The 24,533-nt window shown below is 52.4% G+C and overlaps 1 protein-coding gene across 5 annotated transcripts in view; it reads right to left on the bottom strand.

Annotated features, from left to right (window-relative positions):
• GSE1 (Gse1 coiled-coil protein) overlaps nucleotides 1–24,466 on the bottom strand; it is a 439,129-nt gene extending 414,663 nt beyond the window's left edge. For 2 of the 5 annotated variants that reach the window (XM_019634952.1, XM_019634958.1), the window contains exon 1: nucleotides 22,215–24,466. In XM_019634952.1, coding sequence (XP_019490497.1) covers nucleotides 22,215–24,212 — 1,998 coding nt within the window. In that variant the 5' untranslated portion in view covers nucleotides 24,213–24,466. The remainder of the gene's footprint in view (nucleotides 1–22,214) is intronic. The other 3 variants (XM_019634966.1, XM_019634971.1, XM_019634977.1) reach the window with 3 other exon arrangements.
• Nucleotides 24,467–24,533: the final 67 nt, after the last annotated feature.

Genomic DNA, 24,533 nt, shown 5'->3' with positions numbered 1-24,533 from the left:
GCAGCAGGGCCCCAGTTCAGATCCCACATGAGGGCCAGTGACACTGCGCCCTCTACAGCTAAGATGGTGAACAACAGCTCGACCTGAAGCTGGGCTGCCGTGAGTCGCCCGAGACAGAGTAGGTTGCAGTGGCGCTGGCCGGCAGCTGGCATGAGCTGCCATCAGCCACCATGAGCAACCATCCAATGGCCAGCGAGCAACTGCCTCACCGGGGAAAAGAGCAATGATAATACCAACACAGACTAGTGAAGCGATGTCCTCCACAACCAGACTGAAGAACAAAAGGACAGCAACTTGTCTGTTCCCCTCCCCCAATTAATTCCCCAATAAAATCTTTAAAAAAATATAAAAATAAAATAAAACCACTTTTGTTGCATCTCGCTCAACCCTTCCTTGCTCCAAACACACAATGGCTTTTTATTGCCCCAGTGAATGGAGCCCAGAGGAGGCTCTGCTGGTTTGGGCTGGGGGTGGGGAGAATCTTATATTAAAAATAATAAATCACCTGGAATTCTGTCAACCAATGACAGCTGACTTCATCCATGCGGATTTCTCCCGTCCTGGTCCACACACAACCACACACAAAGGCACATGGCTGTGACGGTGGTGGTGGACGGATCCATCCTACTTTCCATACTTCACCTTATCTCCTAAGTGTTTCCTGTGCTGGGAAGCAGGCTTCAAGTTTCTCTGAGAGCCGCTGGTCCCACGACCAGCCTCATCAGAGCTATGGACACCCTGAACAGTCACTTGCAGCCACACCAGCTTGCTCTCAAGATACGAGCAGACCTCTGCCCCTCATATCCTGCTCCCTGGGCACTTCTGCCCACCCTGGCCCTGGCAGCAGAACCTCAGACTGGCAGCAGAACCTTAGAATCTCACGCTAAGGGAGTGTCTTGTTAAACATTTTCCTGAAAAATATTGGGCAGAACAGAAAAGTCTGTCTCCCACCTAGAGGGTCACAGTGCACATCAGTGCATTCAAGGCACTGGTAAGTCCTGCAGCACACAGTCAAGCCATGTAGCTTTGTTTCATCGACTTGCTTTCCAAACATACGTGAGCAAGGAAAAAAAATCATCCCAACACCTGAGTCATCAGTGTTCCTTGGCACCCATATAGGGGCACGCTAAGGGTCCAAGGTCACCTTGCACACTTCCGGAGTCATCTCCTGCTCAGAAACCTTCCCAAATGCCCCTACTGTCTCCCTGGTAACCAAACTGAATCCCAAGCCTGGCGTTTGGGATCAACAGCATCCTCTGTCCTTTTACCTCTTGGAAAAAGAAGCTCATTGTGGTCACTGCCACGTGCAGACCTGACAGAAACAGTCCCTGACCGGCCAGGTGACGTTAGGCAAACCCAATAACTGCCTGAGCCTGAGTTTTCTCCAGTGCGAAAAGGAGGGGTCTGCAGCTTAGCCCCAACATCTTAGGATTCTAGTCTGTCTAGTGGGGTCTCAGTTCACAGCTGCAGCAAAGACCAGAGGAGTTACCACGTCCAAGAACAGCAGCAAAGAATAAATGGGATAGTTTTCCTGGAGTAAGTCAGGGACATACAGTCAGAATGCCCAGGCTGAAGCCCCGCTCGGCTGCACCCTGGCTGCCTGGTCCTGGGTGAGGCCTTGACCCTGAGCTACATCTCCTCCCTGTAAAATGAAACAGGCCACGCAGGTGAACAGACACAAAAACACAGAAACAACACACACACAGTCACACACAGGCATACACAGAGACATTATGAAGACACACAGAGACACAGACACATACAAACTCAAATAGACATAGACACACACGCGCGCGCGCGCGTGCACACACACACACACACACATGTGCAGCTTTCACCGGTGAAATCGGAATAAGATAAGTGGATGGTGTCAGTGTCAATATCCTGGTTGTGACATTATACTACAGTTATACAGGATGTTACCACTGGGAGAAATTGGGGGAAGGGTTGTGGGGTCCCTGTAGTATTTTTCACAACTTTACCTCAAAACAAAAAGTGGTTTTTTTTTTGTTTTTTTTTAGTTTTTTTTTTTTTCTTAGCTGAGCCATCCCGCCACCTGTTGGCAGCTCACGGCTGCTCAGCTCGGGCTGACTCGAACCACTGTTGCTCAGAGCTCAAACTCTTGAGCGAGCTCTTAACCAACTGAGCCACTCAGCCGGCCCCTTTTGTTTTTTTTTTTAATGAAGCAGGCTAACTTCTATCTTGGGGACATTGCAAGTATTCAGCAAGATGGTGCACCTATCATTCCCTTTCTGATGCCTAACCACAGAATAGGTGGTTTATTCTCCACAGGATAAACAGACAGTGAAGAACTGAATGAACAGAGGAACATAAGGAATGCACAGTAGGTACTCAATATCTCTCCTGATTTTTTTTGATATGGTCATAATTGCCCAGAAAACTGAACCCACGTGAAACCCATTTGCTGCATATGCTGTAACCAGAGGGCTACCTCTAGTCCCCCAGCATCAAACTGTCTATGATTTGTTAGCTGCTCGGGGGCGCGGAAGGCCAGGCCAGGCTTTGAGCAGACTCCCCGTCCTCTCCTACAGCCTCTCGGCCCCAGTCAGCCAGAAGTCAGGTGGGAGTAAGCATGCTGCTGGCAGAGCCAAGAATAGGGTTCACTCTTGTTTATGAAGGCATTTATTTAAATGCCACCTCTTTCCCAAAAGAGCTGAGGTGGCTTCCAGCAGAGGCCCAGGTGTGAGACAGGCCGCCTCCACGCCTGGGCCTGCTCCCCTCCTGCCCGAGTCCCTTCCCGTAGTGGTCCTGGGAAGCCACTCAGAGGCTGCCAAAGAAAACCCTCCTCCTGGCCTCACGCCCCTCTGGCCACTTGCTGCCAGGGGGCCCCCAGACTCCCCCCTGCCTGATGAGGCAAGGCCAGGGCAGTCTGTGAGGTCACCCCATAAGAGCCAAACTGGGGGACAAGCCCAAACTGGAGGTAACCAAGGGGCAGATAGGGTTCAAAGATTATTGCAGAGCCATCCACATCTATGAAAACCCAACAACAGATGACCAGGGGTCACGATGTAATATTGGGTTGTCAGAAAAGTCATAACATATTTTTTCTCCGTTTTTCATTGCAAAAATGCATCATGATTTTTCCAACAACCCAATAAAATCCCTTTTTCAAAGGATGCTGAGTGACCTGAGTACTACAGGATGACAGCTAGCACTCTGGTCTAACACATTCTAATTGGCTAACCTTAAAAATAATCTTATGATATAAATACTCCTATTAGCCACACTTTACAGATGGGAAAGTACAGCACAGAGAGGTGAAGTAACTGGCTCAAGAACACACAGCTAGTAAGGGATGAAACCCAGATGTGAACCCAAGAGTCCTGCTCCACAGTCCACAGTCTTAGCCTCTCTGAAAGGTATTCATGATGTCCTAGGGGGGAAAAGACTAGTTAAAACAACGTATAGTATGCTACCTCCTACAATACGCAGAAACACACACATAGAAAAAAAGGCTGGCAGCAGAGCTGTGGCATTGTGGGTAATTTTTATTACTTCCGTTTTATCTCTACTGTCTAAATGTTGGACGTGGAACATGTTAGACTTCAGGAAAAGATTTGGAACTGTTAAGTGAGCTGACCTTGATCTCCTGGTGCCACATCCTTTCCCTTTCCAGGCAGCCTCCGCCCGCATGTTCCCACCCATGCCCACAAGCTCTGGAAACTTCGCTGGGGGCCTGAGTCCTTCCAGGCCACCATACCACCCCCACCCAGAGGCCTGTTTGTCATGTGATCAGGGAAATCTTCTCAAGTCAAGAAGCTTGTACAGCATTGCCTGAAATACCTTGCAGAAATAGCTCTGGTCTACCTAAGACCCCTACCTCTGGTCTCCAAGACCCCTACCTCGGAGGGGCGGGGTGGAGGGAAGGGTAAGTGAAGGCCCTTCTATGTGGAAGTCTGTCACACAGACATTAAAATTATGTTTACAACAACTCTGGGAAACGTTTATGCTGAATGAAATGAATAGAGAAAGATACACAACTGTACACAGCGTTTCATCTCAACTTGGTTAAAAAGAATACATTGAAAAAGCCTGGGAGGAAACATGACAATGTTAACAGAAGCTGCCTCTGAGTTGTGAGGCTGGTCTAGGGGTGTATTGCTCCTTTATTCCTTTGTACATCCTCAAATCCAGACAACAATAATGTAATCATAATAAAAATAACAGCTACCACTTATATGGTGCTTACCAACTGCCAGAGATTATGCTAAATACTTTACATGCATTAACTCACTGCATCTACCCCTCTTTCAGGTCAATACAATTACAAATGTGTTACAGATGAAGAAACTTAGGCACAGAGAGGTTAAGTTACTTGCCCATGATCACACAGTAAGTATGGGAACTGCGTTTTGTCACCTTTAAAATGAAAAAAATAAAAATAAAACATATTAAAATCTTCTTTAGATATGAAAGCTCAAGGATGAAAAAAACTAATATTTATTGAATGTATGTTGTTATAGTTATATAATTAAACATAAGCTGTCCAACTTGCTTTGCTCCTCATTTAAAAGCAAATCACATTAGCTTTTGGTGAGGAATGGAAGAAAGGGGTAAAGGAGATATAAATTAATTTAATTTTTTTTAAAGACTCTAATGCTGTTACAGATGTATGACATGATTTCATTGAAGGAAGTGGGGAGAAATTTTACCTAAGTAACTTAGAAAATGAGTAAAGACTATAAGACCAAAAAAAAACCCCAAAAAACAGTGGCTCCTCATAGTAGACTTAAAATTTAATAAGACTCAAGACTTTAGGGTACAATAAAACAATAATAAGTGTAAAAATAAAAGCAAATTGTACACAGGAATCCCCATACATTGCTGCTGGGAATGTAAAGATGTGCAGCCTCTTTGAGAACAATCTGACAGTTTCTGAAACCTAGAGCTATGATATGAACAAGTAATTCCATTCCTAGGTATCTACCCAAGAGAAAAAAATACACTCACAAAAAAACCTGTACATGCAATGTTCATAGCAGCATGATTTGCAATAGCTAAAAGGTGGAAACCCAACTATCCATCGATGGATAAATGAATAAACAAAATGTAGCATATACATATAACGGAATATTATTCAGCCATGAAAAGAAACGAAGCACTGACACACGCTACAACACTGACGAGCCTTGACAACAATGAAGTCAGGCACAGAAGACCACATATGGTATGACTCCATTTATATAAAATGTCCAGAATAGGCAAATCCAGTGACAGGAAGTAGATGAGTGGTTGCAGGGACTGGGGGGAGGAGATAATGGGGTTTCTTTTAGGGATGAAAAAAATATTCTATAATTAGATAGTGGTGATGATTGTGCGATTTTATGAATATAAGAAAAACCATGAATTCGTACACTTTAAAAGGGTAAACGCTAGGGTATGCAAATTCTCTCTCAATAAAGCGGCTATCCAAGTTTTTATTTTTTAGAAAAGAATGCAACTCACACAGAAGAAGCTTCCCATGGCTCTGAGGATACGAGGTGGCCCTGGAGATGGAGAGGGCAGTAGGTTCACAGAAGGATGCTATTCATCATCCATGAGCCTCCACTCTGTGCTTAGAGCTGGGTATCCCACATGGGCTTAGCCCCTGGGGCTGGCTTTCTATGGCCCCTCAAATTGCTAATGCAAAATTATCACTATATCTGTCATCAGAGGGATCAGCCTAAGCTGATGGAATGGATATGTCCCAGGGCACTGGCCTTCTGCCTCAGTCACTAACATGCTCTATGTTCATGGCAAAGCCCCTTCCTTCCCTCTCTGGGCCTTGGGGTCTTCTTTGATAAAGTAGGGGGTTTGGACTCAAGGACCACTCAAGGTCCTTCCAGTTCTGGTATTCTAAAGAGACACTCTGAGATTTGTAGTAAATGCAAAGACAAGAGAAACAATAGTTCCAATCAAGGTTACAGATACAATATACTTTGTAGCAAAAGCAGAGGAGGACACAAATATCGTAAACAGTGAATACTTTGCATAATAAGAAGTGAAATATAATATTCTTGAATGCATCTATTCCAAATAACAGAACCAGCAAAACTTCTCAATCTGTGGTTCCGAAATAATGCCATTTTCTCTCCTTACATTAAAAAATATTTGTCTAGTATCTTTCTTACTTACGTTTCTTACTTATGCAGGGTTTGAAAAAGTCCTCTCAAGCAAAAGGATACACTACCTTGGCCCATGGAGGTCACAAGGACAGGTTGATAGAGAGAAATCACTTTAACCTTCACTGGCTCAACAAACAGAGATCAAGTGTGCAAATGTGCCCGTAAGCATGAATAACGTGGAAAAGGCATAGTAGTTTCACAAACATTTCATCTACACTTGCAAAAATAGAGCCAGAGAGGCTGCAAGTACAAAAGGCATTACATTTCAAGCCTTTTAAAAAACTTTAAAGAGGCACCGTCTCTTAAATATAAACCTTTCAGGAGAGCAATAAAATTGATAAACCTCTACCTAGATTGATCAAGGGTAAACTGAGAGAGGGCACCAATTACTACGACCACAAACGAAAGAGGGAACATCACTACAGAACCTACAGACATTTGAAGGATAATAAGGGAAGAGTATGAAGAAAGTATGTCAATTAACTACCTAGATGAAATGGGTAAGTTCCTTGAAAAACACAAATTACCAAAACTGACTCAAGAAGAAATAAACCTCATGGGAGAATTCTCTCTCGGCACAAGACAACAGCCAACTTTCCCATCCACTGAAGAAGTGAATTCAGGAAAAGGTTACCAAGTGGTGCAGGTTTTTAAATGTGTGGATGAAGCTGGTTTGTTTTGGCAGTGATGTCTCCTAGAAGTTTTATTTACAGTGGTTTTTAAGCACATACACTTAATGCTGCCTTTATTGTTTTCTTTCTCCTAACCTCCTGTTTTGTCTGAGACTTCGATCTTGCCAACTGTGGTTTTCCCAGCCGCGGTGCTCGTTAGGACTCCCATGGCTGGCAAAGAATCACTGTGTACCACGCACAAAAGAAAAACCGGTGGAGTGTCAAAGAATAAACATTCCAATTTTAGCTAATTTTTTCTATCTATCTGGAGAGACAGGACTTACACATGTGAGGCAATCAGAAGACAATAGGAGACCATCTACAATAAAGTGATAAATGATTCCCAAGGGTGGAAAAGTGGCATACAGACAAGTGCCTAGGACAACCAGGAGAGAGGAGAGGCTTCAGCTGGCAGGATTTAGCAAAAGGCGGCTTCCCGGAGTGGGAAAATAGGCAGCAAAGTGGAAGAAAGAGCATGTGTTATGACATGATGGCAGGAACAAATGTGGTGGTTTCAAGGAAGGATGAGTCGGCTCACGTGTGTAGCACTCGGAGTGTGTGTGCAGATAAGTGTCTCTGTAACAATGGCCCCTTACCTTTTGGGGGGACACACAATCCCTGTTAGAAGCCGATAAAAGCTATGGATTTATGGATTTTCTCCCCCTAAAAAATGCAATATATGCACCAGGTTTTGCACTGAGTTTGGAGGTTAGGAAATGTGTATATGAGAACAGGGGTACTGCATTGAGAACGGTGGGTCTCTGTAAACTCCCCAAACTCCTGACTTTAGAGTACCCCTCTTCCCCAGGGCCTGGCCCCAAAGGTGGCCCCTCCTGGTTCATCTCATCCCACTAATGGGGTCCAGATCCCTGTGTTTTTGAGGTTCAGTGGGTCATCTTTCCAGAATGATGAAGGCTGGAGAGGATACTAAATGACGGATGAAAAAACTAACACCAGCAAACATTGATCGAGTACTAACTACCTACCCCTCTCAGTCACACACTACATACAGTACCTCATACATATGAGTAAAGAAACAGCCCACCCAGACAGACAGACAGACAGACAGACAGACAAGTAGCCAGGTGGCACATTCCCACTGCCACCAAATGCCAATGTGGCTTTCCTCAGAGCTAGAAATCATGGGAGGGACCATCCGCTTGAATGCCCCCTTCATCTCTCAGATGGGTGTGGGAGCCTAGGGAAGGCGTGAGGCGAGCTCCGATTCCAGGTGCCTCAGGCTATTTCCAGGTTTCCCACCCTCCACACAGCCTCCTCTTGGGCAAGCCAAACCTCATGGGAGATTAACCAGGAGGAGCTCCTGCTACATGACACAGATGGCCCTGATTGGAGGGGGTTGGGGGGGAGAGAGGCTCGTGGGTGGGGCTTTCTGAGGGTGAGGGGCACAGGGCATGTTCACACCAGGGCCCGTGTGGCCAGGGTGTGAGCAGGGCCTCAGATTCCTCACACTCTTCCTCCTTCCTCTGCCCCCAGCAACCAGCGCCATCACTTCTGCAGTCCTGACGGCTTGCCAGGCCCTTTCCTAGGGGCTTCAGCTGCTTTATGTCCCTAGGAAAGGGGTCCTAAGAGTGTCCCTGGGGATGGGGGAGGAGCCTGAGGCTCAGAGAGGTGAAGCGATGTGCTGATGACCACACGGGTGGCAGGGGTGGTTGGTGAGGTCTGCCTTTACAACGCCATACATCAACCCACACCAGCTGCCCACCGAGAGCAGACGGCATGGCCTCCCCTGGAGCCTCGGTTTCCCTGTCCGTCCCAAAGGGTGACACAGTGCTTACATTACCGCTTTGGTACAGACGGCTGGGAGAGTCAGGTGAAACTGAGCAGAGAGGCGCTTCGTAACAGGGACAATCTGGGAAGCAAAGATTTGAGGTCCTTGTTTTTCTCTCTCCCCAGGGCAGGAAGGCTGCTATGGTTGCAGGGTTCTCAGCCCAGTGGCAGGTGCCCTGACCATCCCTAGAACCTTGGTTCAGCCTGAAGTGGCCCTTAGCAAGGTGGTAGGGAAGGGGGGGTGGGTTACAGCCTGGCCCTGCTCTGGCCCCTCCCACCAGCCAGGGCCCTTAAGCTGCAGTTTCCAGCTTCTGCTGATGCTTTGTTCCGCCTGACTGAAGCCCCGGTGCCACCGCAGCCAGAATCACGAGGGATCCCATCATGCCCCCTGGGGCCCAGAGCCCTCGGCCAGCCTGTCAGCTGGGTTGTTCCCTGCTGCCCTGCCCTGGACCTGGAGGTGACAGAGGCAAGAGGTATCTCAAGGGTGACTATTCCCCAACAGCACCGAGCGTAGCTGTTGTCACTGCACCAACCCCAAGCCTGGCCCGATCCATGCTCAGTGGGACTGACCTTGTGAGTCACTGCAAAGTCATGCCCAAAGGCCCAGTGGGAAAGGCGGGTGCCAACTGTGCTTGTTCACTTGTCAGACTCTTAGGTGCAGAGTAAGAAAATGTCCTGCAAGCACTAAACACGTGGCAGCGGCCACTGCAATTTCCGTTTCATCATCATCATTGTTGTTACCACTGCATTTCATCCATGTCATTATTGTGAAGACCCAGACTATTTTACCTTTTCACCTCTCTGAAATCAGGGTGAATCTGACAATGGGTGGAGTGTCGGTTTAATGGGCAGTGTTTTTTCTGGTGTGTGTAAAACAATGATAGGCTTTACAATGGCCGGTGTCTAGGATTAAATAAATAATCCTCTACCTGGTATGATCATAGCCCTTAACTCTGTGCATCGCTCATCTCTCTCCTCTCTCGTTGTGTAGCATCTAGTGTGCAGCCGGGGCTTAGGGAAACTCCGCTGGGTGGACCAAGCCATCATCCTTGCTTATGGCCCCTATTTACAACTCATGGCAAAGAGGCCCCCTCTCCATCAATTCCCCCAACAAATGTCTCCTAGGTAACGCCCCTCCCCCAGTCTCCCTGCAGAGCCCGGGATTTCCCAGAATGCCCCAGGGAGACAGAGGCAGCTCTCCTCCAGGACTGGGGGACTGGCCAGGATGACTCGGACCACTGGCAGGCAGCCTGTGCCAGCGTGGAGCCCCCGGGAGCTCCAGGCTGTGGTCCCAGCTGGGGCAAAGCCACCAGGAAGTGGATTTGGCACAAGCTCCGAAAGGCCTACACACACCAAGGAGGGGGACGTTTCTCCTGCCACCCAGAGACATTCTCTCTACATGTGAAACCTGGGACGGTCTGCCCAACACACTCAAAACAATCTCACCAAATGGGGAGGGGAGGGCCAGCAGATCCAGGGCAGGGCTTGGCGAGAAGTTTCCAGAGGGTGTTCCAAGCACGCTCAGCTGGGCTCCCGCAGGCTGCAGGCCAGATGCTGGGCTCCTGGGGGGTCCTCTCTGCTGAGGGCGGGCCAGGACACAGCTCTGGCTGCCTGACAGTCATGACATCAAAAGGCAGGCACCCAGAAACTTACCAGAAAGGGGCTTCTCTCAGACCCACCGCCCCAAAGCAGCTGGTGGGGTGGACCTTCAGGACAAAGGTGATTCCTACTCCTGATGCCAACCGCTGTGTGGCCTTGGGCCAGCCACTTTCCCTCTCTGAGCCTCGGAGGCTTTGATTTGCGGATGGGGATAGTTCAGGTAAAATAGGCTTCAAGATATATGACCAGAGATGGAAGAGATAGATCCTTGTGATGACAGGTCCAATTCGTCAGGAAGACAAAAACAATCACAAATGGGCAGGAGCCTCTAAACTCAGGAAGCAGAAATTGACAAAATTAAAGGGACAAAAAGACAAATCCGATTGTGGTCGATTTTTTAACACCCTCCCTCAGAGAAGGTGGTACAGGTTTGTGTGTGAATGGGTACATGTGTGAGTGTGCACGTGGGGGAGGGTGGTAGGGTGTGTGAACTGTGTGGGCCATGAGAGGGAACGGGATGTTAAGAGTGGAGGTGTGTGAACATGCACGTGAGAGAGAAGGTGAGTGTCTGAGGGTGTAGGGGGGATTCTGCACACAAGTTGGAGGGGGTGATGTGGCGGGAACAGCCCCGAACAGCCCGCTGCCCCTCTAATTCAGACAGCCTCAAGCGATGCCCCATCCTCCGTGTACCTTCCTTTAAACCTGCCCTGAAGCCAGTCCTTAAGCCCCAGAGCAAGGCTCTCTGTTCACCCCTGTCACCTGGTGAGTGACAGGTAACAGGTGAGCATGATCAGGGTTTCAACCATTCATAGGAAGGAATCAGCAATCACACCCCGTGGGAGCCCATAAAACCAGGTCCGCTCGCCCCCTACACATTTTTGAAGAGGAAAAAAAATACAGAGTTTCAGGAAGAGAACAAACGCAAGGGACAAGGAGGATAAGGCCACTAGCCACGCCTCCTGCTCACACACAGAGCTCAAGAAGGTGGACAGAGACCACTGGGGGATGGTCAACACTCTGCCACCCCAGTCCTGGGCAGGGCTGAGGGCAGTGAGTCAAGTGGCCATTTTTTGTGCTTGGCTAGGGATGTGCAGGTCCTCTGGCAAACCCTCAGCTCCGGCACAGGAGAGAAATGTGGACTTTGTTTCCAGAATTGCATCGCCCACCACCCCAAACCCAGCAAGACCCAGGCCCGGACCTCTGCAGGGGCACCATGCACCGTGTCCCCACTGCACTGGCCCCCAGACTCAGCTTCTTTCTGCAGGCCCAGGTGACCTGGGGTGTCCTGACACTTGGTCCGCGGTGCAGAAGGCCCTGCCCGGGAGCCCACAGCCCTGTGAAACCAGCACACGGCTGCGCTCTGCACATGCCAGGCTCCCTTGTTCAGCAGCGCCCTGGACATCACACAATCGAACAAGAGAAAGAACAGTGCATGGCTATGAGAAAGACCCTCTGGACGTGAAAAGGGCACCCGCCACTCAGGAATCAGGATTAAAGAGCTGGCACTGAAGCCAAGATAAAGCCACACTCTCAGGCTCCTCCGGCCTCCTTGGGCTTGGACGGGCCGCCATGCTGTGGACACCAGGACTCCTCTCCGCCCCCTTGGTCCGGCCCTGCTATGTCTGGAAGGACATGCCAGCCTCCCACCTGCCTCCATCCCTCCACGGCCAGTCAGAGCCCACACAGGCCTCTTAATTCCCGTTTGCGAACCCCCTCATCTGGAAGCCAGGAGACGGGGGTTTATGGGTCTGGGAAGGCTTATAAAACACGGCTGCAGTGTGTCAATACTCTGACCCTCCCTTCTAAGCGCCCCTTTCTGGAAGCGGGTGCAGAGAACCAATGCAGCCTCCTTGTGTGGCTAAACCAGGGGCGGCCAGATGAAGCCAGGCTCCTGCCAGCCCCCCCTCATCTCCTGTAAGGGCCACTTAACCCCAGACAGGGGTACAGCCAGGGTGTTAGACCACCCTGTTCTTGTACATCCCAGGTCTGCCATTTACTACCAGTAACTCGATCCAAAACTCTTAGGTTCATGAACCTTGGCCTCCTCATCTGAAAAATGGGACAGATGCCAACTAGCTACAGGGCTGCTCACGCCACCCTCTATGGTCAGAGATGGAATGGGCAGCCAGGGGGATCGGCATCTTACCCAAAGTCACCTAGTTAGCTGGTGGCAGAGTGGAGCCAGTGACAAGATCGACAGGGCTCCTGGGGATGGTGGACAACGAGTGGGCGCTGTGGAAAAGTCAAGAGGGTCAGCAGGACCCAAAGGGCAGAGGTGAGCTGAACCTGACACATGGCCCATCTCGCACCTGCTCTAAGGTTTTGAATCACCTATGGTTTTTGAATGGCAACTTTAATACAATCTGAAAATAACTTTAAAACATTGAAATGGTTCCTATAGTATGATCAATTGACAGGCAACATTCAAGCAATAGAGAATAAAATAAGGACATGTTTAAAATGGGATGACCAGCATATAAAGTCTGGGGAGGGAAGCCTTTTCCACAGTCACCGCTTATTTAAATCCTACCCATTTATAGGACCCCCATCAGTGACTCCTCCAGTCAGCCTCCAACGCCCATCCCCCTTCAGGCCACCAGACACTGGCTGCCAGCTACCCCAGGCCAGGTCCTGACTGGGCCCTCAGCCGTCTCCCACACTGAACCACAACACAGGCCGTGGTCTGCTGGCGCCTACATCCTTGCATCCCAGCTGGGAGGAGTGTGGGCGCTGGAGCCAGACAGCCTGGTTAGAATCCCAGCTCCAGGACTTCCCAGCTGCTTGACTTTGGGCAAGCGACTTCCTCGCTCTGTTCCTCAATTTCCACCTCTAGAAAATAGGAAAACCTACCTCATAAGACTGGTGGACGGTTACATGAGGCGATGTAGGAAAAGCTCTTAGAACAGTGGCTGGCACGAGGGAATGCTACCGACACCGTCTGTTACTGCCATTGTCCTCGTCATCATCTCCTTAGACCTCGCTCTGTCTTCGTCAGGACCAGGTGGGTGGCTAGACCCTAAATGACCTTCCTTGTCACCAGCTATGCCCCACAAATGACATTAATTGGTGGGCAGGACAATGTGACCACAGTGGGCTCTGATTTTTGATTGGGGGGGGTCTCCCTTGGACCCTGAATGCTTCCTCTCCCCTTTCGCTGTCGCCCTGCAGCCTGCCAGGAGGGAACAGTAGTCCTAAGAGGTAGCTGCTCCAGCCCAGGGTCCCAGCATGCCTACCCTGGCTCCACTGAGCTAAATACCGACTGGGACCTTTGTATCACTCATTTGAGGTTGCTGGCACCTCTGGAAGGAAACCCAATCCAGCCATTGATTTCATACAGGGTTCCACACCAGACAGGCTGGGCAGCAGAAAACAAAAGCAAGTGGCTGGGATGGCCAGTGCTGGGGCAGGGAAGCTGAGAGCTACTGGCCTACAGAGGCAGGCCGGCCCCCAACCTCAGGGGTCTCCCCCCACTCTTGCCAACAAACAGGTGCAGAAAGACGAGATGGGTAGGACTTGACAGCCACACGGGAGACAAGGGGCTCAGCAACTCATCCATCATATCCCATTCCACAGACGGGAAAAGGAGGCCCAGCCAGGTGGAGGGTCTTGGCCAACGCCACGGTGAGCGCTGGGGCCACAATCCGAGGCTTCTGATGCGCAGGGCTGCAACCAGAGCAAGTCAAAGCCTCACGATCAAGTGCAACCCGTTCTCAATTCTTTTTTTTTTTTTTAAGATTTGTATTGGGGAATTGGGGGAAGGGGAATAGACAAGTTGCTGTGGTTTTGTTCTTCAGTCTAGTTGTGGAGGACGTTGCTTCACTGGCCCAAGTTGGCACCATCATTGCGCTCCTCCCGGGCGAGGCAGATCTGTCACCGGCTTCTGGACGGCCGCTCACTGCGGCTGCTGGCCGCTCACGCTGGCTGCTGGCTACACACGGCAGCCCATGGCAACCCACTGCCACAGGGGCTGCAGCCTATGCTGTCACCGTTGACTCCCGGCAGCCCAGCTCCAGGTTGAGCTGTTGTTCAGCATCTTAGCTGTGGAGGGCAGTGTCACTGGCCCTCATATGTGGGATCCGAACCGGGGCCCTCTGGCATCCCAAGCGAGTTCTTAACCATCGCGCCACTCGGCCGGCCCCCCGTTCTCAATTCTTAATACCACTCCCCTCATCCCAGGGAGGAGCCAGCCAGTTCCCATTTTCAGACACAAACCTGATGCTTTGAGACCTGAACTAGGAGGCACAACTGTGACCAGCGAAGTGGCGGAACAAGGCTTCAAGGAGTCACAAATGGGACTTTTTACACCTGTGTCATGTTGTTTGCCTGCTTCAACTCCCCGCACCGGGAGCAAGCAGAACTCAAAGAGTTAAACATGGAGTTACCAGATGACCCAGCAATTCCACTCCAGGTGTCTACCCAAGAGAAACAAAAACACATGTCCACACAGAAACCTGCACACATGTTCACAGCAGCACTATTCACAACAGCCAAAAGGGGGAAACAACCCAGGTCCCATCAACTGAGGAGTGGATAAACAACATGGAGTCTGTCCTTCCGGTGGAATATTATTCAGCCATAAAAAGGGGTACAATACTGACACACTTGCTACGACATGGTTGAACCTCGAAAACACTGAGGGGAAAGCAGCCAGATGCAAAAGACCCATATGATTCCATTTATATGAGATGCTCAGAATAGGCAAATCTACAGAGATAGAAAGGAGGAGATTACTGGTTGCCAGGGGCTGGGGAAGGGGGAATGGGCAATGACTGCTAATGGGTACAAGGTTTCTTTGGGGGGTGATAGAAAGGCTCTGGCACTAGGTGATGGTGACGGTTGCACAACTCTGTGAATATACTAAAAAGGACTGAATTGTGCGCTTTAAAAGGATGAATTTTATACTGTGTGAATTATACTTTAATTTAAAAACAAAAGAACAACATCTCAGGGTTGGCCCACAGTCCTGACTCCTGCCAAGGAGACCCCACCTGACTGGCTCCTGCTGGCCTCTGGCACCCCGGCTTCCCCACTCTTCCATGGTCCCACCTCAGGCCCCTGCCCGGATCTTCCTCCTTGCTCATGGGGCAGCCCTCACCCTACCCATCTCTCCCAGCCACTCCGTCACAGTCCCTCCCTGCACCCAGTCTGGCTCTTGTGCCCAGAACAGTGCCTGGGACAAAGTAGGTGCTTAATAAAGATAGACTGAACACATGAACAGAATCCCTTTAGTGACTGCCATGTCTTCGAGATGAAAAGTCCCAAACTCCTGGGCTGTGCTTACTTCTACCAGCAGTTCTCACTCCAGTGCTGGGATCTTCGGGAAGCTTTAAAATACCAGTGGCCACCGGGCCATCCTTCACAGATTCTGATTTAACAGGTTAGGGTAGGGTCCAGTCATTGGTATTTTAAAATTCAGATTGACTCAAGTTGAATCAAATGCATATCCAGGGATTCTAAACACTGCCAACCCCTCCTGCCCACCCCTTCTTCCCACTGCAAGCAGAACTATTTAAGGGTTTTTTCTGGGGCAATTATACGCCCTACATCTGGGCCTTTGCACATGCTCCTCTGCCAGGAACATATGACTCTCGTGTGGACCTGCCTAAGTCCTTTTCAGTCTTTAGGGCTCAGCTTAGATGTCACCCCCTCCAGGAAGCCTTCCCTGAACATACTCATTTCCCACCTTCCTGTGGGCTCCCAGCAGACCCCAGCACAGAACTCAACATACTACATGATTACAGCCAGGTCCCTTCACCCCACCCCACCCCCGATCCCCTGCCAGCACCCAAGGGCAGAGGCTACCTGATTCCACACCACATTCTTGGACTGCCAGATGCATAATAGGCACACACGTAAACGTTTGTTGAGTTAATAGGCAGAACGTATGCTTACATTTCTCCAGGGCAGCTCTGGACAAGTGTAGAAGCTTGCGCAGATAGAGAAGGCAGAATTGCAGTTGTGTCCCTGGCACGGGACGGCCAGAACTTCTTTCAAAACTCATACATATAACTAGCTGGTGTTATTAAAAAACTAAACTAGCAAAAGTCGCATTTGGTTGTGGTGTAGTGTCACAACCTAATGACACTACTAGTGTCACCACTAGTGACACAACCTAGTGACACTACTGGTGTAGTGTCGCCTGAAAAACAATGATCTGTATGGTTTTTCTGACCCTAACATGTTTTCATCTTCCATCGGACAGAATATTATGGTGTTTCAGGGCTCCAGCATCATATACGGAATTTAAAATCCAGACCTCATGAAATGGGGAGATATTGGACAAAGTATACAAACTTCTGGTTATCAGATTAACACGTGTGGGGATCTAAGTTACAGCATGGTGATTATAATAGCTAATAATACTGTATTATATCCTTAAATGTTGCCAGGAAAGTAGATCTGAAATGTTCTCACCACAGAAAAAGAAATGGTAGCTAAGTGAGCTAAGGCTTTGGTGGTAATCATTTCACAACACATAAACGTATCAAATCGACATGTTGTATACCTTAAATGTACAAAATGTTATGTTACAGTTATACCTCAATAAAGCTGGGGGCGTGGGGGTGGAAATAAAATAAAAACACCTAGACCCCAAGTAGACCTCTTCCATTCCCAACTGCACAGAAGGAACCGCCAATAAACCACTGGATTGTTTCCCCAGTATGTCCAGGCACAACCTTGGCATCCTTCTCAACACAGTACCACCAGTCAGTTAGGCTTCACGTGGGTAATGCAAACCACCTGTGACCCCTGAAGACCAGACCTTTCATTTTGACAGATGGGGAAACTGAGTGAAGGCCACCCTGTAAAGTAGAAGCTCCTTCCACAACTGCCTCCATTAAGTTCCCACTTGGGAGGCCAAGTTCTGGAATGCTCTTCTTGGGGAGCGCTGTCCCCACTGAAATATGGACCTAGGGCAGAAGATGGGCCTGAATTCCAGACATGGGCTCTTCCCCAGCCAAGAAAATGTGCGAACAAGGCAAACTGGCCCCGAACCTACACACCCTCCAAAAACACTCATAGCAGAGTTAACCTCTCAAGGGTGAGACCCGGGGAGATGTAAGCAGAAAAGGGGCCAGAAAGGTTTGCAGACTCGGGGTCCCGCCAAAGACAGCCATCCCTCCATCCCTGCCCCTCCCCTCCCCTCCCCTGCTTCCAGGGAAGGCTGAGTTTTGAAGACCTTTTGTCTCCACTTCCTCTCTCCCAGTTGTCTCCAATCGCCTCCAGGTTTAGGACAAGGGGCATCTGGAAAGTTTACTCCTCTGAGCAGATGGCTCCCAACCCACCAAGCAAAACACAGGCCTCCCCTCGGAGGCGGTGGCTGGAGCTTGAGAAAGAACCGAAGCCCAGTCACTTCCCAGCTGCTGCCAGGGAGAAGGTGCCAGTGTCAGCCCAGCAGGGAAGCCTCCTCCAGCACTTTCCAGAAGGTTCCCCCATCTGATCAACTGCCTTGCCCAGGTGCCCCACAAGCCTGGACCTGGACAGGAGTGGCTTGCCAGGCCCTCCCTGAAGAGCAGGGAGCCGTGCGGGTGCAGATAGCCAGGGAACACGGGAAACAGATGTGCGTGCAGGGCCTGACAGGCGAGTGATGACAGACGCTCTCTGCAGGCCTCAGATGTCAGCGCCGAGAAAAGAAAGGCACCGCGGCAGCAACACCTGTTCTGGGCTGGGAGGCTACGCTGGGGGGCTCGGCCAGGCGTCCCCATAGCGAGAGGCCAGGGTGCGGTTAGGTAAACAGCTGCACGCTCCATTACCCAGAAGCCTCCCCGGACAGAGCTGGAAGAGGGAAGGGCGGCCTGCCCGCCAACTGGCTTGCAAGAAAAGCAAATCGATCATGCAGCCGACCCATCTTGGAGAGAGCAGGCCTCTCCCAGCATCAGAAAGGGGTCGGGGCTGAAACATGAATACCTGAGTAATGCTGGGGGCAGTAAGGACAAAGGGCAGAGAAACAGCACAGAGAGCCAGCCAGTGGGGGGCTTCTTGAGGCCTCTGGTCCTTGCAGATAACTCCTGCCTCTCAGCTGCTTTGGGGTGGGGGCATACACACGCAGGGAAAATGATGACCTATCCCCTCTCCAGGGCACTGCCATCATCATTGCTGGAGCCCAAGAGGCGACAGAAAGGCAGGACAGAGCAGCGGTTGGGGCACAGACTCTAGAATCGGACTCCTGGGTCTAAAGCTGGTCTTGTTGTCACTAGTTGAGTGACCTTGGGCAAATTACTTGACCTCTCTGAATTTGCTTTTTTCCTCTGTGAAATGGGGATAGTGGCACCTCCCTAAACAAGGTTGTGGTGAGGATTCAGTGAGTGTGAACACAGGGGAAGCATGTGGCACAGCCTGGAACGTGGAAAGCATCCTATACAGGCATCATTGTCATTACTGTGTCCCCAGTGCCATCTCTGACCCCTGGCCAGCGATGCTCCCTAGCTCTGAAGAGAGGACAACCATTCCCTACCCCCAGCAGAAAGATGGGGGCCAGCGGCTGTGACATCAAAGTCTGAGGGTACAAGAGACCCAACACTGAGTCGTCACCAGTACCACAGGGAGGGAGAAAGGAGTGGATGTACCCTGTACCACTCTTGCATACCAGCTGCTGATGTCACAAACCTTCCAGAGGATGATCATCTCCGCTGCTCAGATGCAGCAGCTGAGGCTCAGAGAGGGCAAGAATGTTACCCGAGGTCACACAGCTAGCTCCCTGCAGAATGAGGACTGAAGACATGTCTGGTCTGAAGTCCAGCCAGGTTCTTTCTGTGGCTTCACAGAGTTTCATGTATGATAGAATTCCTTCTCAGGAAAGAGATGGCAGACTCCTGAAAGAGCGGGCTGCAGCCTCTCCTGCCCAGCCCTGACCCAGCTCAGAGAATCGGTGGCTACAGGGGGCAAGGAGTCCAGCTGGAGAGAAAACCACCAACACATCCAGAGGGCCCCGGTGACACTTCCCTTCTTCTTCCTCTCCCCTCCCCTCATCTCTCCCTTTCACATTTTCTTTCATACTGTTTAAAGTTGATTCACTAATGAATCAACGCTTAACAGGAAACAGCTGAGGCATTATAGGAGGTGGTTCTGGGACATGCCATCCAAGCTAAGTGGTTTCCCAGCACCCACCTTCCAAAGTCCCACCCACTCCCACCCAAATCCTCAAAAACCACACACCAAAGAGAGATATAAAATAGGTATGTGAGACTCAAGAACTGGCATAGGAAACGCATGTGTGGGGGGAGGGGGGAGCTCTGCACCTTCCCAGGTGGCTTGGCTACTTCTTTACCCCTGACAACCCCTGCAAAGACACTGCGTGTTGCTTCCAGCTCCTGTAACCACGTGCACGCTCTTATTCCTGTGTCCAGCCCGGCACTGGCTCTACCCTCCTCCTGCTCTGTGCATAGCTCTGCAGGAAGTTGCGTGCTTTGTTGATTCTTTGTCCCCCCTCCTCCTGACACTGAGGGCTCTATGCTTTCAACCATACTTTTCAGTGTCTGGAACAGCGCCTGGCTCAGAGCAGGCGCTCCGTAAATATTTGCTGAATGAATGGGCGGCAGGAAGGGCCGAGACTGCATTTCCAGCATCTACTGACCCTCAATCAGGTGCTCTGACAGGTGGGGGTCTATGCTTCTCTTTCTCTGTCTAATCTAGCCTGAGACCCACTCTGCCACCTGTAGCAACCCCAGGCCCGATAACCTCATCATCCACCTAGATTGCAGCCACGGGCCCGGCCCTGGGTGGATCTCTTCCTGGCCAGTTTCAAGCCTTCTTTGAAGAACTTTTTATTGCTCCCGTAAACCCGACCTCCTTTTCCTGATTTCAAGGCTTCCAGTCACTCCAGCCTTATTTCCCCTTCATCCCTTCCTCTCCCATAGGCACCCCTGCCCATCAGAGGCTGCATAGCTCCTCCTTGCCTCTGCGCCTTGTCTCCTGCTTTACCCCACTCCATCCAATGGAATAGAACATAGGTGTTGGAAGACCAGGGTTCGAGACCCCCCTCAGCCACCTACTGTCTGTGTGATAGTCACCACAGTCATCTGACTTCTCTGAGTTTTGGCTTACTCATCTGTAAAACGGGAACTGTGAGTCCTCAAATGGGCCACGGTAAAGAGCAATAACTTGCTTTAGAAATAACTTGCTTTAGCAATGGTCTGACGCTGAGCCTTCCCAAACTCATGCTGACCCCTTCTGGACAGACACCAGCTTGCATGTTCATCCACACCAGGCTGCCCTCCACTCCCACCTCAGCAGGACTGGGAACTGCAGCTGCTTTTGTTTCCTGGCGCTCCTATCCGTGGAAGCCCACAGTTGGCATCTCATCAACCCCAATGAGTGAGTGAATCAACATGAGAAAACTCAGCATAGGTTGGATGTTCTGCAGAAAACACGCCGAGAGGCCCCACAGACAGCACTTTGATTACCCCATGACGCACCACTGGCAAGCTTAAAATTCGCACCCAGCCTGGAAACTGAAAGCCTGCAGGGGACCCGCCTGCCTCCTAAGATGCACTGCTCCAACACGTCAGGTGGACATGGGAGTTCCACTAGGCGCCAAGCACTGGACTTTCTGAGCGCCTTTAAATCCCCCGATTCATTTCATTTTCACCATGTCCCTACAAGGTGGGTGAGATATATCTTTCCACTTCTCAGCCAAGGAAACGAGCTCGGCAAGGATAAGAAACAGACTCACAGGCCCTTGGTTACCGAGAGAAAAGGCAGGATTGGAACCTGGGTCTGTCCCGCTCCAAAGCTTAGGCCCTTCTCTCACTGCCGGCCCTTCCGGGAACTGCAATTCTTCAGATTTCCAGCAGCAGGCGCCGCAGGTTTGCCACCCACCGCAAAGGAGAGGTGATACGCTCGTCTGTTTCAAATGAGAGGTGATGGAACCAAAGCCTCCAAAGGCAGCTCTAAAGTCAGGAGTGACATCAGCGCGGATGGAATCCTGGGCAGAGCATGGAGGCATGGGGCCATCCACGTGAGGGGAGGCGGGCAAATTCAGGGCAGGGTCCACTTTATAGATGTTACCGCCACCCACGTGCACACACAGGGACACATGGGAGGCAGGGCCAGAAACCTTCCAAGTAGATGTAACGACCGTTCCTGAGCAGGCCGGAGACGGCCTTCCCCCTTCCCACATCCCTCTGCCAGCTCCTCACCAGTGGCAACCGCTACAGGCGTCTGATTAAAACAAGTCGGCCTGTCTTTGGTGGAAGTCAAGATTCATGGCCCTGGTGGCCGTGATGGTGGTCATAACTCACAGAGGTCTACTTCCCGGACCCACTGGGGAGGCTCCTGCTTCGGCCTTTGCAAAGCCAGATCTGAAAGGAACTGAGCCCTGTCTAGCTCCTTCCCGGGTTAGGCAGCGTGAAGGCAGGCGCCTTACAAACAGGGCAAGCGCCTCCCACCTCCTCCTAACACAGCTGACTTGCAGAGAAGAAAGACTCTCTTCCCACGGGTGGGGGGTGGGGGGGAGCGGTAGTCTGTTTAGGCCACTGTCCCCTTGGGTCCCAAAGCCCCATGTCTAGAAATCTGTTTCTATCTGCTATTAAACAACCAGAGTCTCAAAGGAAAAGAGTGAACTTGGGTGGAAAACTCTAGAAAAGCTAAGTCGCCAGGGAACTAGAGTGAAGAGGAACTTCCACCTCTCATGTGTTTCAAACCGGGTAAGTGTGGAGACCTTTCGGTGACCTGCGTGGCTGGACTAATTACCAATGTTATCTGGCGGATGACAGACATGCCCCGAACTTCCTCTGTTTGATAGGTTCTGCGGCAAACACACTCAAGTTCAGGCCCATGCCTGCTGTTGTGAGCTGTACCCTATTCTTCCACAAGACCACTCCTGGCCCTCAATTCCTCTGACCTGCTACCTGCCTCAGAGCCCAGCCAGGCCACCACACCCACCACGCGCCAGTCTGGTCACCCAAGGAGGGTACCTCCTGCTGGAACACACCACACAGAATCAGTGCAAACGCCTCCTGGCAGAGGAACAGAAAACATCTCTTCTTTCCCTGCGCAGATTTCAGAGGACGAGATAAGAACCGCTGCTTACCTTTATTGCCGCTGCCACCGGGGAGCTCCAGCCCATGGGTCCCTGACGGGTGAGCCCTTGGCCAGCACATACCAGGGTCCCACACTCCACGCAGGCGCCGATGATCAGCTGCCGCCCGTCATCCACCAGCAGGCTGTGGCTCACTCGCAGGGTGTAGAGAAACAAGGGCAGCCGGGCCACCCGCACAGCCTTCAGCCCAAGACACCGTTTCCTCTCCTGCTGGCAGAAGAAGCACACGAATGTGTCCACTTGGTACTGCCGAGACCAGGCGCTGACAGCGTGGTGGGTGCTGCGGGCCTCGTGCTGCAGCCACTGGCCCAGCAGGTCATGGTAGCAGAGCACACAGGTGGCCACCAGGCCAGTGGCGTCGACAGGCCTGGCGCGCGGGGCGGGTGGGTAAACGGTGAGGAAGGGGAAGAAGGGTTCTTTCTCGCCCAAGCGGTTGGAGGGGTTCACATTGAGCTGGAACTCCTTCCCAGGGCCCAGCTCAGCCCCACAGATGTAGCAGACAGATGCCAAGCTGCCCTGGGCCAACGCGGGCGGCTCGGAGACAGCAGGGTCCGAGGCAGGGAAGGCCTGGTGGTACCTGCCCAGGAAACCCTGCACGGAGGTGATGAGCTCCTCGTTCTGGCAAGCCCGGTACAGGGCCCAGACGTCCTCCAGGACGCTGAAGCACTTGGGGCAGCTTCGGACCTCACAGCGCTTGTTGGGGCCCCGGGCGTTGGGGGGACAGGGCAGGAGGCTCAGGAAGGGGAAATGCATGGTGCCCCTGGCATTGCCATTGAGGATCCTCGAGGCCACTGCCCTGGCATCTGGGGTGCAGTCCTCCCCACAGAGGTAGCAGGCCTCTGGCAGGGTCCCAACGGGTGGCGCGCCCTCTTCCCTTGGGAGCCTCCTGCCCTTGGAGGCCATGCCAGGGGCGTGGCTATTCAGAGGTACCACATACAGTCGCTGCAAGACCGGCACGCTGGCCAGCTCAAAGCTCTGCCACTGCTGCATGAGGGAGGAGAAGCAGCAGGGGCACACCAGTGTGCTTCCGCCCTCACTGATGGGCTGAGCCCCCGGTGGCGGGCTGTGCAGCCACAGGAAGGGAAAGAAGGGGGTCTGGGCCAGCTTCTCCTGCTTCTGCACGTGGATCTGGTGCTGTGAGGCCAGGGACAGCGCTGACCCGCAGATGTAGCAGCACAGGCCCTCTGGTGGTGCAGCCCGGCTCTCCGGGGGAGCCCAGGGAAAGCGGCCGCCACCACCGTTTTCCTTCTCTTTGGGGCCACAGGGGCGCGAGAGAGGCTGCTCCTTGCGGTCCTCTTCCTCACTGGTGATGTTGATGTCACTGTCCTCGGACAGGCAGTAGCCCCCGCAGGGCTCGCCCAGCCGCCTGCTCTCAGGAGTCTTGGCAGCCCTGCCTGAAGGGGCTCCTTTCACGCCATCTGCAGGGGCCCCTTGGACCGAAGGGCCTTGCCAAGGGTCCTGAATGCCCCTCAGGACACTGGCCCGGGCCTCAGGGACCCAGTGCCTCCCAGCGCCCTTTCTCCGGCGCCTAATGCCAGCCTTGGGCTCGCCGTCCACGTGGAGCTTCGAGGCAACCCCCTCCTCCTCCACGTCCCCTTGCGCGGGGGTCTTGGAGCCCTGTCCCGGAGGGGGTCCCGGCGCCGGCCTCCACTCCTGGCAGCGGCCCCCACGAGGCCCCGGCCCCGGGGTGGCGCGCGGTGCCGGCGCCCCGTCCTGGCGGGGGGGACTGGCGGCGTCCCGCGAAGCCGGGTCGGGCTCGGAGAGGGGGTCGGTGTCCGACAGCTCCGACAGCTCCGAATCTCGAGGCTCCCCGGCGGCCGCGCGGGGCCCCGGGCCGCTGCCGGCACCGTCGCCGTCGTCGTCGTCGTCGTCGTCGTCCGCGCCGCCCAGCGCGTAGGCCACGTTCCACTCGCGGGGGGCCCCGGCGCCCCCGCGGCGCCCCCCGCCCGCGCCCGCGTCGCACTGGTGGGGCCGCTTCAGCCAGTACATGCGCTTGTCCACCGGCGTGCGGGCGCGCTCGAAGGCGGCCCACTGCTCGCCCAGGAAGCAGCGGCACACGGCGCACACCAGCACGCAGCCGTCGGCCGGGCTCAGCTCGCGCGCGCCGGGCGCCGGCTCCTGCTGCTGCAGGAACGGGAAGAAGGGCTGCGCCGGCGCCCCGGCGCCCGCCGCCGCCGCCGCCGGCTGCTTCACCTGCAGCTTGAGCTCCTTGCCGCGCCCGATGCCGCCGCCGCAGATGAAGCACGACAGCGGCGCGCCTCCGCCGCCGCCGCCGCCGCCCGCCGCCCGCTCGCCCACGGCGGCCATGAG

The sequence above is a fragment of the Hipposideros armiger genome, unplaced genomic scaffold (assembly GCF_001890085.2).
Source record: "Hipposideros armiger isolate ML-2016 unplaced genomic scaffold, ASM189008v1 scaffold_19, whole genome shotgun sequence".
NCBI classification, from domain to species: Eukaryota; Metazoa; Chordata; class Mammalia; order Chiroptera; family Hipposideridae; genus Hipposideros; species Hipposideros armiger.
The sequence above is the reverse complement of the archived record's forward strand: the minus strand, read 5'-3'. Positions and strand labels throughout refer to the sequence as shown.